The following is a 15501-nucleotide window of genomic DNA, read 5'->3' on the forward strand; positions in this document are numbered from 1 at the left end:
AACGCTAGATAGGCGAGAGATCAATTTCGGGCTGATGACGAGAGGGGACGTCAGATGAGAAATTTAGAGCGCTTCATCCAGCATCCGAAGGTTAAAAGCAGGGGTGTCACTGTTCATTGCTGATGTAACACCCCATTCTCCTTTAAGATATTATAATAATATCAGCGTGAAAGATCCAACTGGAGGTGAGCAGCGCTGAACCAATGACGACAGATGATGTAAGGTAGAAATAATCTGGGCCATCAATGATAAATCGGACGGCAGCTTAGAAGGAACGCACTGTTCATCGCTGACGTCACTCAGCATTGAAAATTAAGGTATTATAATACTAGAAAAAAACTTTGGCAAAAATTATTGTAGGTGTATACCTCATTAGCATTCCTGATTACTGAAACCATTGTCAAGCTTCCACCAAGGTTTACCCTTTGCCTTCACCTCTCCAGTATTCTCAGTACTCAAAAGTTCTACTTTGTCATCTCTCCTTGGATCGTATCTCCATTCCAATCTCTCAAGTAATTCTTTTTCTCTCCACCGGGCAAGAATCTTTGGCCAAAGTTTTTTTCTGGTCTTAGAAAAACGACAAAGCATTTGAATGTGAACAAAATAAAAGAAATAAGAAATCAATGTAAGTAAAAGAAATTTTACGAAATTACATAACGATCTAATAAATTTCAGAAAATCAGATTTGACAATTTAATCTAACATGAAAAATTGCAAAGAGAACTTGAAGGAAGTTCCTACCCAAATGGATCCCAAAAGAGAAAGCATTTGAATGTGAAATCTGTTATGGGGTCAGATTCTGGAGTTCTCTGGTGGAGAGCTGCCCATTTTTTCCGGAAAGATGAAGAGCTTCTTTTTCTCAAGCCTTGATAACTGTGCATGCTCGTTATATATAATTTTCAACAGTGAGTATCGTATTGTTTTGGTAATTTATTTAGTTGGCAAAAATTATTTGCTACAATTATTTAGCTGGACTACGGGAACGGTAGAGCTACGGTATCGAAATTGGCTTACAATATTTCAGTCGGAGAATGCACAACAATAGTGCTCTTTGCAAAATTTAAATCAAAGAGAAAGAATAAGAGTATAATAGAAAACAAATAAATTAGATAATATTTAATTGTGGGTTATTAATTCAAAGGATAAATAGAAAAGAAAAATGAGAGTTAAGGAATATGTGAGATATAACTGAGAGTAGAGGGGTAAATAATAAATTCAACAACTCTTGAAGGACACATGAGAAATTAACCCTTTAAGAAACGTTATTTGTCAATTGGTCTAATTTTTTTTTATGAAAATAATCATTTTGTATGAAATTTTTTTCCTCTTATAACATGTTTCCGTTGCAATGACCAATTAATTTTTATTACCCTGAATCATACTATCATATTTTTTTTATCAATGAAAGAAATTATAAGAAAGCATGTAAAAATGTATTGTCATGACTTGATACGCACTAATTTGTTTATATTCTTATGTCCAGCATGTGTCAAATAAAACCACATAATAATAACTGTTGTAGTAAGCGATCGATCTTGATTGGTCCCGCAGTGAAGCACGGATCATAACTCTAGTTGTCCGAATATTTGCATTCAGGATGAACTACAAACGCATACATGATATCGCTTTCAAGTCGGTTTCCTAAGCTTGTTTAAATTTTTTTTATCAATGATGTTCAATCAAAAATGCTATATGTGTGCATCCATAATTCATGAATAATATTGTCAAAATTTAAAATTGAATATATTAGCGTTATTTTTTTTTTAGAAAATGGGGATAGACAAATATAAAATTTGAAACAGGGAAATAGATGAAAAAGAATGCTGCCAAAAAAAAAAATTACAGGCTAGATTTATTTTATTTTTTTAGGAAGACCTAGGCTAGAAATTTTCTGATCAGCTTTTATATCTAGGAATTCTGATGCCCGAAACAATGGGTCAAGATTTTAGCAGAGCCGTTTTGATTTCATAACACACAAATCATATGCAGCGCTATTTTAATTCTATAATCAGTACATTGTGTGAAGCCGAAACTGCTATGTTAAAATCTTTACCCCCAAGGCCCCAACCCAAGCAATGGTTTGTTAAAATATTCTCCTAAAAATAACTTATATTTTTTCCCTCCAAACCTCAAATTAAAATATTAATTACAAGTGTAACAGCTGTTGTTCTTGTAATTTGTTGTATATACACGATTGGAACTTAGTGTACAACTAACCAAAAAAAGCAACGCAGTGTATGGATATGAACAAAGCTGCATAATTAGATGATTAAACCTTTCAATATTTCGCTTGCACAAGTCACCAAACTTGGAAAAACACCAGCTTGGATTGATTGAGTTATAACTTATAACCGTCGTGATTTATTTTGCAAAAAAAAAAAAAAGGTTTATGACAGGTGCAATGTATAATTGTCTCTCCAGATGATATATATACGTAGATAATTTGTTGACAAAAATCAAGAAAATTAAAGAAAGTAAAATCTACATCCTCTCATGGCTTTCAAGGACTTGCGCTTTGCAATAGTTGCTCTTTCTATCGCCATTTCTACTATTGGATCAGTAGAAGCAAACAGCAGCAGTTCGCAACAGGTAATATATACGTACACAACTATATTTTGTACTATTAGAAACAATAGCAAAATCAATAGGTGATTCACATTCATTAGTTTCTCCATTAATTCATTTTGTTATGGAAGGGAGAGAATGATAAAGCAATCTAATATTCAATGACACATATATTATTGTACCAGTCTTGAAAGAATTCAAAATAGCGCATGATCAAACAACAGCAAATTCAAATCTTCATCATGCATTTGCATGTTAAAGATTGATTGTCATTAGTCAACCCTATGTCCTTCTTTTCTTTTTTACAATTTTTTTTCCTTTTTTGACCCGCTAATTACTCTTTTTTTTTTCATGTTAAATTGTTAATTAAAGATTAGTGGCACTAAGAGAAAATTGTCTCTTGATGATGATAATGACGCCAAAGAAGCTGTAAGTTTTAATATACCTTAAAAAAAAGTATATGCTTCAAATACATCAAATTGCTGCTCGATATTGAAAGGTTGACTTCTTCCCTTTTTTTCGTTTAAGTATGCGGTATATTTTATTACGCCGGCATGGTTTCACGGCTTTACAGCATCAATGACTGTGTATAATCCGACTGTGACCGTTGGGCAATCGAGCAAAACATATATCAGTATTCAAAATACTTTTAATAAACCTAGTGACGGGACAGATGAAATTCAAGCTGGATGGATAGTAAGTAAACGCACCTTTAACCTTATTTTCTTTGGTTGTCGGTACCAACTCAAGCAATTCTTTAGTTCTAAGCGCTTAACGAATCCAAATGTAGATTGATCCTTGGAAATACGGCGATTCAAGACCTCGATTTTTTGTATCTTATAAGGTGAGCATTTCATTTCTTTTATCCATATTTTTTGGGTGTATTCCTATATATGGTGCCTTGTTATCTAATTTTATATCATTGTTTGCGAGAAACAGGGTGCTGGGGGAAGAAGCTGTGTTAATACTTGTAGTGATGGATTTAGATCTATTCAAGGCGCTTATTTAGCTCCTGGGGAAGTACTTGATGCAAATAATCAAATAACTATAAAGTTTCTCAAGGTATGATTATTTACATGACAGGTCACTGAGCTAACCATACTGGGAGAGGTAGATTTTTCCAGTAATCATCGGATATCGATATAAAATAGTAGAGTGATGCTATGGTAATATGCATATTATATCAACTCGTCCTATGGATTCATATCTCTATTTTGAAAGTACAAACAGTCGATCCGAACCGTTAAACATGATTTTTAATGAAAATGTACTTGGAAACCTAATTTTATATTTTTTTAGAATCTTTTTACTATTTTTTTAGATAGGCAAAAATATATTTTATTATATATTTTAGAGAAAAATACTGTGATATTGAAATTGACATGACCCCCATATTTTTTCGTAAAAATAACCCCTTGACCTCATAACTTGAAATTGTGCCTCTGACCATGAGTATATATATCTTCACCTATTAGATGTGGTGGCTGCTCTTGGATCCACGCTCATAGTATGTTGCGCTTTTTAAATTAGGATAACAGCACCGGAGATTGGGGGGTATACGTGGGCCCCGGTGTCGGTGACACTTATCTCAGTCGGATAGGTTACTTCCCGAAGTATCTCTTTACCGGGTTAGCTGATAGCGGAAACTACGCTGAATTCGGTGGGGCAGTCAAGTTCCTAAGCTCTCTCAAAAGCCCACCAATGGGTAATGGTATCTACGCAAAGGAGCTTCAAAGGAATGGAGATCCTCTTCCGGCGATAATGAAAAACATCTATTATATCAGGCCGGATGGTTGGTACCTTGACAGGTATTTTAGTAGACACTCCTATCAGAATTGTTACGGGCTCGGGAAATTGATGGTCCAGGATAATTCTTTCGGCTACGGAGGACCCGGCGGCTGTAGTTAATTCTATCAAACTGATGCATGAGCTGTGTGTTTTTGGACCAGGTGTATCTACAATTGGCAATGTGTTACTGTGAATTGAGCGTCATATTTTTTTTTGTGGTAGTTTAAATGTGAATGCTTCTTTTGTGGAAATATAATTTCTACATATATACCTTATGTTTTGTGCGTTCCATTTGTCTGCTCAGACTAATAATATAAACACATGCACCGGGTTAATCAATCTATAAGATGTATTGCTAAAGAATATGTACCAATATACTTGATTAAAATGAAAAGTTATTCTTTTATAACAATTAAAGAGGTACCATGACTTGCATTCTGTTATTCTGGTAGAGTTCCAAAAGTTACCAGTGATTTGTTTCAAATACAACTTTCACTGTATTTTGCATAAAACATTTACTAATAATTATTTACATATATCTGATGGAAAATGTCAACAAATTAGAATGCATTTAGATAATGGTTGTGGTAAAGAAGTAGTTCTTCGTTGCATCAGGGCTATTTTCCTGTGTCTGAATTATAAGTTTGTGGTTTTTCAGCTGTCATAACTCACAAGTCGTCTCAGTTTTCCTCTTCCAACAAATAGATGCTCAGATCCAAATGTATTCCCTATCAGAAATGTACAATTCACTGTATAGTCTAGGTTAAATGAGATTATTACATAAGACTAGAATAATATAATGTGTGGTTCTGCACTGGGAGTGATGCTCCAATGCAATGCCTAATCCAAGTTTGAGGAATTCAGATTCAGTGCAACACCTGACCGACTGTGTAGAATGAGATCTGAATCATCAGTTTTATTCTGGCACAAATCTCAAATTGGAGCCCCCTATATTCCAAATAGGCACCGAATTGATTCTGGCACGAATCTCACCAAGTTTGAGGGTTATATACCAGATTGTCAGGAGCTTTTGAGGTCATGCATTGGTATCAACTTTTTACTTCTTTTTTTTTTTTTTTTTTAGGAAAGCATTGGTATCAACTGGAATGTGCCTTACCGATACGATATTAGTCACAGTTGATATCTATATAACCGTTCAGTGCAAACTTGCACGACCGGATAGACCAAATTTTTATCCTTCTGATATACATCCCTTTTTTGCCATTGGAGTTTAATTTGCAAAAACTGAGGTTTAATTGAGAGCATTATTGCCGAGGGTACAATTACTTCGTTACCAATCTCGTAGCACAGAAATTTAACTAAAATTACTTTTTCTGTTATCTGTGACTGAAACATTGCACTAATTAATTGAAATTTACTTGTTAGTAAAGGATAATCGGATCAATTGCTCAAAAAAGGAACTCAGTCAATGGCAAACCAACCTGAACAAAAATGTGTTTCAAGGACAGAAGAATTGTACTCAGATAGCAACCTTCCGTGCGAGAGGAGCCGACGAGCTGAATGGTGGTAGTGGAAATGAATTCGGATCCTAAAGTAACTCAACTTTTGAGTTTGAATCCGGGCCGTTCGATCAGCTCTGTACGAAATTGAAGGGCCCGTGACTCCGTGAGGTCGGCTCGAATTTGTGATCGGACGGTCCAGATACAAACTCAAAATTTGAGTTATTTTAGCGGGTCCTAACCTGGTGGAATGCGGTAGCCGGAGCGATATTGTCAAAGACGAAGAGCGCGCGACAGAGTAAAGGTAAAATATTGACAACGCTGTTTTTAACTCATGCAGCGCACTGATAATAAAACAGCGCTGTGAGCGCCAGTGAGATTTGGAGTCGCAAGAAAAGATGTGGGTTTTCTAACTTTGACCCTCTATTTTGAACAAATTACAAAGTCAGTTAATTTCAATAGAATCAACAAAAATAAAATAGAATGATAGAGCCATAGAGGTGATGTGAATTCTGAAATTAAACTTATTTAATACGGATGAAATAAACAATGAGAAGAATTTAGTGATGAAGGCTGGTCAATTACTCGTACATTTTTCTAATTAATCAAATTCACCGCATGAAAATTCCAAGTACGGTTTGCTAGTGTAAATTTCTTTTAACCAAACTAATTACAAAAATCTGGTCTCAAATGAAATGGAGAAGTGATTTATGAATTTTCGTAATTGTTGTTGGGTGACGTTCTATTTTGAACTTAATTTTCTTTTCGACATAAACTATTTTTACTCTTTTTTTCTAAAAAAAGTGTCATAGAGAAAAAGGTTAAATATCAATAGAAAAAGGAACTAGTACTTCCAAGCAAAAACATTTATATTAGATCCTCTAAAGATCCTTGAGCAATAGATACTTACGCCATAAAGATAATTTGTTAATAGTTACTTTTTGTTAACAAATACTGAAATACTTGTGTCAATAAATATGTCTTGTGTTATTTGTATTACTATTTGTTGTTTGTAGATTTTTTGTTGTTGTTTACGAATCATTCATGAATTCGTTGAAATATGTATTATGTCTTTGTAGTTATTTTGGTAAATTCACAAAGCGTATTTTTGCATATAAAAATATTTATAACTCTATTGTTTTTTAATGGAATTTATAACTTTAGGTAATTATTGTTGCTTTATTAATGGAAATACTGCTAATTTATAGCCATATTTCTTGTATTTAGAGGGTCTTTCAGTAAATGTACAAATATGTACTTTTAGTTACTAATGTCTTGCGTGCTTATTGTTTCGTTTGGCACACTGATTCATCTTTTGGGTGGAATTTTATTAATTTGTTGAGTTTTTTAGTGTGTACTTTCTTCATTAATTAATAAAAAAATATTGTATACTTAAAATCACATATGTATGTAAGAATTAGTTTTTGATTTGGTGACAAAAAATAATATATTTAGTGTAGACAGTTGTATGGGAGGGCATTTATTCAAAATTCAATTTTTTTTTTATAAATATTAAATAATTGAACGATGTATCTCCGATCTTTATCCAAAAGCACATATGTACGTATGTATTAAGTAGAACTAGGGTGTTCTTAAGTAAATCAAGTCTAAAATCCATTAAATCGGCTTCAAATGACGAATCCAAACTGTTGAAATCCGCCTGCCTTATGAGTGATGCGTCTACATGTGAAAATTTTAAACATTCGAATTAATTTAGTATAAAGTCAATCAGTCAAAATTAGAAGGTTAATAAATTAATTTTAAGGCATTCATTTTTTGAACGTTTTTTTACCGCTTGACTTTATACTAAATTAATTTGAATGTTTAAAATTTTTACATGTAGACACATCACTAGTAAGGTAGGCGAGTTTTAATGGTTCGGATTCATCATTTAAAGCCAATTTGACGTATTTTAAACTTGAGTTCAACAAAAAAAACTTGGTGAATTTAACAACACCCTAGTTCTACTCGTATATATTCACTATTATATTAATACTTTTAGTCAAGGGTGGACGCAGAATTTTTGCCAGGGAGGAGCAAAAATCGAATTCAAATAACTTATTGAGTTCACACCTAATAACTTATCGGGTACTATATATAAAATAATCAATATAATAATTTAGCTACTATAAATATGTAAAAAGTGAAAAAATTAAAGAATATATATTTTTTTTAATTGAACCCGTAGGTGTATCAATACATAGATTACCAAAATTACATTGTTCCAGATGAAATTAAATCTACTGAAATAAAACCTAAACTACAAGACATCGAAATAAAAAAAAAATTATTGAAATAAATCCCAGTATGTTTGATTCATTTTTTGGTGGTTTTTTTTACCCTCGCAGTAATTCCGTATGACATCCCCTTTTTCATTTAACAACACTTTCCTCTATGGCTCTAAAAGGCCTTTAAAACCCAGCAGCCCATAAGTTAAAACAGGAAAGTTATTTCTTCAATTTATTAATATTTGAGTGAGTCTATGGTACTATGCATATTACGATTTGTTACCGTGTTACGGCTTTATATTCGAGTTTTCAAATCCTAACGGTCGATCCAAACCGGGTATCTTGTTCTCTATATTAATATGTGTTTGGAGACCAAATTTTACATTTTTTGAAATTTTTTTACTATTTTTTTAGATTTATTGAAAATCACTGTTTTTGGATGGTCCAGAATTTTTAGATCAAGTGATTTTCTAAATATCTAAAAAAATAGTAAAAAATTAAAAAAAAATGTAAAATTTGGTCTCCAAACACATATTAATATGGAGAACAAGATGAACGATTCGGATCAACCGTTAGGATTTGAAAACTTGAATATAGAGCTGTAGCACGGTAACAACCCGTAATATGCATAGTACCATAGACTCACTCAAATATTAATAAATTGAAGAAATAACTTTCCTGTTTTAACTTATGGGCTGCTGGGTTTTAAAGGCCTTTCAATTGCATTTTAATTTCTCTAAACTCATCTATTTACTTTTAATTACATTTTAATTTCAGTTTTTGTTCAATTAGAGGTGCATTTAGCATAACATTAGTGCCTATATGTAAAATATCCATTCTATATATACTAAACATCTCTGTAAAAAAAAAGTTGTTGTAGCCAACTGTTCCACTGTGCGATGGTTGTCTATGTGAGTCAACCTCCATACAGTGGAGTGGTTGATGCATTTTTCAATTTTTTGAAAAATCGAGGGTGAATTTTTTTATTTTAAGAGTATTAAAAAAATGGATAGACAAAGTCTTATTCAAAATGAGACCTACACTGTTTAATATGCATCAAAATTTATCTACACAGTTTAGATTTATTAACTTTTAAATCTATTCACACAATGTTTAATACAGATTATACGATCTAAAACTGGCATTTGATAAAATCTGTCCAAAATCTTATGATAAAATTCCAATTCCCCAATCCCGATCTTAAATTGGAGATTGGACGGTTACGGGCACATCAAACCTAAATTAGCGTCGGACCTTCCTTACTCCTGCTCCTACTCCTGTCCTCTTTTTATTGTTGAATGTTACCTGTTTACTACCATGGCAGAAATATTTTCTATTGTTGGGACCTGTTTTTTAAATGTAATCCCACTCTTCTTGCTGTCTACCGTGAACCGGACATAGAAGGAACTTGTTGCTAGTGCTACTCTCTTTTTCCTTTTCTTTTGTGAGGAAAACTTGCTTCTAATCTCTGGCGGGAATCTTGTATAACGGACACGTTCGGACCGTTTTGTCAAATTTGAAAACTGAATTCTTTACACCCAAACTACCGCATGAAATACACCAAACCATCTTGAGAAGTGGGCTCCACTACTCATTCAACTGTTGAGACTATTGAAAGGTTTATGAACCGAGAACAACCAAGAAAATTTCACTATAGAGCAGAGCATATTGGTCATGTTTGGTTGTGGACTGAAGCTAAGGAGGCCTAAGTTGGTTATTCCAACTTAGGCCACTCTAAAATAATTATGTTTGGTTGATGCTTAAATTTATAGCTTGACTTAAGCTATTCTTTGTTTGGTAGAAATTTAGTGGCTTAAAGACTCTAAACCTGTGATATTGGAAATTAACGGAAAAGACTTTGAAATGTTTCAAAATTTCTTCAAAACTTTGGAGAAGATACAGAATGCTCTCCTTCACATAACAACTTGATCATATATAATAAAAAAAAATTATGCTCCAAATAACAACTTAGATAATATATAATAAAAAAATTATGCCCCTTAAAAGGCTCTTCTCACAGTTCTTGATATGTTCCTCAAATCAAGAATTTTTTCAGCAACTTGTATTTCACAGCTCCTGATTTGTATAATGGATTAGCAATCAGTTCATCTAACTTGTATTTCGCACCAGTACCAACTGATCTTGATCAGTATCAATTGGTCTTTACCAATATCAATTAAAAAGCGTTAAACTGGAATGTAAACAAAAAGAGATATGAGAAAAATCTCTACTATGTACCAAAAATATAACAAAAAACCAAAATTCATAGGTACATGTAAAGGAAATATTAAAGTCACAGTTTTACTCATTAAAAATACAAGCTATAACATTAAATACCAACCCAAGGGCAATACATAATTAAATACCATACATTATTCAAACACATACTTTAACATTAAATACCATACATTATTCAAACTCATACTTTAACACAAAAGCAACAACCAAAATTTAAAAAAAATCTTACAAAAGTAATACAATATAATAAGTTCATGCATAATTAAAATTACAACCAAAATATAAAGAAAATATCTAAATAAGTTTATAGGTGATAACAACTAAAAATACCTTGCAAGATATCTAATTTCCACGTCGCCTTTGTCTCCACAACTAAAAATACCTTGCAAGATATCTAATTATTAAAAGTACCTGGACCGGTAACCCTATGTGTAACTTGTTCTTCCCTCAATAAATTCAACATAAGTGTTGTTTGGTCCACGCTCCAATTGTGGCCTCGCGTCCTCTGTGTTGCTTTTTTAGATTGGCATACAAAATTCCCCAAGGGATCCATGCCTAGTTTCATGCATATTCAAATATATTTTCAAGAATTTTGTTTCATAACATAATGTGCTAGGTACAGTAATACCAAAATTAATTAATACTAGCTAAAATTAAACACAATTACTAGACCAATATGTACTGGCATCATGTACAGTGACTTAATTTGTAATATAGCAACTAAGCATAACAACAATTTTAAGAAGAAAAAATATACAAGGTAAATCTTATTCCAGTACTTAAACATATTATTGTATAGGTGTCCAGTACCTTTCACTAAAATCCAAGTAGGAGTGAAGCAAGCAACGGAACTAAAGTGAATCAAGCAAACAAAACAAATAGTAGATACAAAAAAAAGATGATTCCTGGGCAGAAAAGAGAATGCAAAATAGCTTTTCAAGGCATCTTCTATTCTGAAATAGTCAGCATACTCGCTCATAGAATTGAGAAAGAAGTTTATTGAAGAGAAATTGCAATTAATTACCTATGCGTAACAAAGGAGAAGAAAATTGGAGAAATCAGAGTAGTCGGAGAAGTCGGAGCAGGAAAGTTGACGCTAGGTTTTCAGTTTTTGCTATGGCGTGAGAATGAGAAAAATGAAAGTAAAATAAATAGTCGTGAGAAAGATCAAAATTGGAAGTATCATCGAAAGAGGAAAGAATTTTATTTTGATTTGCGCAGGAAATGTAATTAATGAAAAGAGGCGCGGCAAATTTTTGGTCCAAATCACGCTAAAAAATTAAGGAGCCTGGAGAGGTGGAATAATTTAGGCTTGTTTAGGCCGGCCTAAAGATCGGCTTATTCCATTTTAGTCCGGCTCAATTAAACCATGTTTGGTGGAATAAGTGAGGCTTAAAGGCCTTATTCCACTGTTTAGTCCACAACCAAACATGACCAAAGGCCTTATTCCACTGTTTAGTCCACAACCAAACATGACCATTGGCTACAGCGAGAATTCGCATCCTCTGAGATATCTCATATTTTAAGTGACTTTTTGGAAAATCTAAACCGTTCAAATACGTTCTGCACGAATCTCGAATCTCAAATAATACTGGCCCCCGCGCTACCCCCGAATAGACACCTGACACGTCGGTCACGCAAAAGTTGAGATATCTCAGAGGATACGCACTCCTACCGCGAGGCAGGGACCACTGTTTTCAGTTCTAACTTCTTGAAACAGACTCGTTAGAATGTTCGAATCTGTTCAAATTTGAGGCGTTTCGGCACAGAGACTAAAACCACCACACAAGAACCATTTCTGGAAAATGGGAGCCACTTTCTGTATACCAGTTGATTATTTCTTAGCCATTTCTACACCGAGTGCAGAAAGAGCCTCAGCTCGACCCTACTGTCCAGCTGTAGAATTATCGTTCGTCTTGTGCACCAAAAAGTTATTATCGTTTGTCGGATTATATGACACATTTACGAAAATGACCCTGAAGGATAAGAGAAATGTTTGGTGTCATCCTTATATTCTCCCACAAAATGAAACATTGAAGGTTGGTCCCATTTAGAAGCACAGATGACTCAAGGCTCTTGACGGTATTTATTAACAATTCTATGAGTGAGTCTATGGGTTGGTCTGTAAGATGGATTAATATTTTTGTTTTCAAAATTTTAATGATCAATTCGAACCGTTCAACATGATCTTCATATTCAAATATGAATATGTAATTGGAGACCGAATTTTATATTTTTAGAATTTGTTTACTATGTTGATGAAAATTATGTTGAATAGTTTGAATCGGCCGTTAAAATTTTGAAAACAAAAATATTTTTTTGTATTACGGATCAAATCGTGCTATTAATATCATAGACTTACTCCAATTTTATTGTATTATGATGATATCGTTGCTGACTTTGCTGTTGTATGCAAGTACAATTTTTTTTGTCATTAATTGGTAATACGTAACATGGGAATAAACGATTGACGTAGGAAAAAAGGAAATAAATAAAAGATATATACCATTTTACCTTTAAATTTGTTTCAAAAAATTTATCTTTTTTTTTTTTTTTTGCTAATACAACGAGTACACAATTTAAAATTAACTTTATTTTATTTCAGACAAATAGCATGTTACTATTTGAAAGGACATCATTTACAAAGGATAATCGTTAGATTCATGATTTCTAATAATTGCCAAAAAATTGTGTGGGGAGTTAGAGCTAATCAAACTTTGATATAATGTTATATCATGAATTACTTCAATGCAATACTGGTATAGTTTAATCATAATAATATGTACATAAATATATACATTATATTATGTAGTTCAATTAACTCTGGCTTTATAAAAGATTACATCAATCAAATTAATTCAAACCAAGACAACTTATATATGGCATATGTGAAGTAAATTTTTATCAAAATGGAAATATTTATGCTATCCTAATTTGTACACATCCAACGAGAACTTTGTTCATTACATTTTCCATGACAATTATACCCCTGAAATAATCTTTAATGATGGAAATATACATTATATTGTACTTTTCAACCAATTAAGAAAAAATCTTTTAGATTTAACATCATATAAGCTAATGTTCACCGTATAGAATTAGGGCATTATTAAGCTTGCCAACTCATTTGGTGAGCTTAAATTTTAAAATTTGGATTGATTTCAAGTAACAAATTCAAACAATTGAAATTGATCTAATTCATGAATGATGCATTGACATGCGAATTTTATGAAATTTTCAATTAATGTTATGTAAAGTCAAGCAATCAAATAAAGATAAAAAATAATGCACTAAAGTTAACTTATAAATACTTTTTATTTAAATGCTTGACTTTATCCTAAGTTAATTCCAAAACTTATAAATTTTACATATGACTCATGAATTAATTGATTTTAACTGTTTGAATTTGTTAATTGAAGCCATATAATAATTTTTTTGGAGTTAATCCTATCAATGGTATTGAAGATCTTAAAAACATCACATACTCTGAATCATAATATATTATTAACATCAATTAGAACCTGCAATAAAAAAATTCCTTGTAGTTTACATTTTTGCAATCTTTATGGTTGAAAATTTCCTTGATCAAAAGAGAAAAATAAATTGATACAATATCAACAAATTTAATAAATAAACATGTATCAAACATATCTTTATATTCAACAGAGGCGGAGCCAGATTTTCAGACTATGGAAATCAAACGTGAATAGAGGTCAAGCATAAAAAAAATTTATGTTACAAATAGGAGATCATTTTGACAACTCCATAGCATTTTTTACTAAATTATATAAAATTTTACCAATAAATATTTTTTTTTGAAAATATATGAGTATCAGTTGACCCTATTTATAATAGAATAAGTGCCTCTGCTTCTGATTCAACAAAAGATCTTCCGAACTTCTTTCGTATCTGATACTAAAATTAACATTAACTATATATTAAAAGCGAGCAAATATTTAAACAATACATGACCATCAGAGATGAGGTAAAACCATATCACAACTTCGGTGCACATTAACCGCACATATATATGTGATTATCTCACAAATTGTGTTGATGTATGTGAAAATTTTGAATCACTCAGATTTTTAAAGCACAAATCTTAATGCAATTCATTTCTTATTAATACTGCTCCGTAAAAGAAATTAGTTCGATCTTAAAGATAAACAAGAAATTTAGTTACCATAGGTCATAGGATATACCAGTGTTGTAAATAACGGTATGCGGTCGTCGGACAGATGGGTACTGTCAAGCGAGTAATCGGTATGCGGCCGATTAATCGGAATTATACGGACAATTTAACGTTTTTATTAAATTTATGTATATATATCATAATTTATTAAAAATAATTTATTTAGCTCATTAAACTTATCAAATAAACTTAATTTAACTTAATTTCATTATTATAACACGACACTACACTTATTTTTTTTAACGCATAAGCACTTTACATGTGTCAGTAACACATTTATTTAATAAAAAAAATTCAAGAGTTAAACTTTTTTTCAAATACTAATAATATATTATGTGAAAGAAATGAAACATTCCAATATAAAATCACTAAATTTAGTTTATAATAACAACTTAGTTTTATAAATGAATATGTTGTACTAATTGAACAAATTACATAAGTAATTAGTAAGAAAAATATATGATAAATAAATAGAAGAAGAATTAATCAATTTTAAAGTAAGTAAGAAGAAAAAAACATATATAAAAAATATTGAATGTATGTTCAAACACAAACAAAACTGCAATACATGATTTATAAAACTTATTATCACACATTATCACATAAAAAAAAATCAATGTGAATTTTTTTTTTGAAATAAATGAAAAAAAAATGGTTAATTAAAGTAAAACGGCCGATTAATTAGAAAATTCGCAAAAAGTCCTGTATTTATAATGGTTTGACCGCTGTTTTCGATTAAACAATCATTTAATCGGCGTTAAGACCCTTTTCTTACAATACTGGCATATACACCCATGCGCATTAGGGAGATAAGAGCAACATAAGAAATAAATTGTACAACGGGTAATGCGAATCAAATGAAACAAAGATAAGACAAGACCACCAAACTGGGTGCACATGCGGAGTGGTATAGCAGTTTCTGTAACGGTCCAGGAAGGCAGGAATCACGAAAAACGACCTCCGTAGCGCTGTGGTCACCTGACCTCAGCGCCTATATATATAGGTAGTCTCTCTCAATTCGCAAGGCACT

The 15501-nt window shown here is 32.0% G+C and overlaps 1 protein-coding gene across 1 annotated transcript; it reads left to right on the plus strand.

The window, feature by feature from the left end:
• The first annotated feature begins 2421 nt into the window (after window positions 1-2421).
• LOC144574888 (protein neprosin-like) lies at window positions 2422-4570 on the plus strand. Its single transcript, XM_078324983.1, has 6 exons — window positions 2422-2559; window positions 2938-2994; window positions 3094-3261; window positions 3356-3409; window positions 3505-3627; window positions 4096-4570. Exons 1-6 carry the CDS (start codon window positions 2494-2496, stop codon window positions 4471-4473), a joined length of 846 nt encoding a protein of 281 aa, XP_078181109.1. The 5' UTR covers window positions 2422-2493; the 3' UTR covers window positions 4474-4570.
• The last annotated feature ends 10931 nt before the right edge of the window (window positions 4571-15501 follow it).

Source organism: Carex rostrata, chromosome 23, assembly GCF_964058835.1.
Source record: "Carex rostrata chromosome 23, lpCarRost1.2, whole genome shotgun sequence".
NCBI classification, from domain to species: domain Eukaryota; kingdom Viridiplantae; phylum Streptophyta; class Magnoliopsida; order Poales; family Cyperaceae; genus Carex; species Carex rostrata.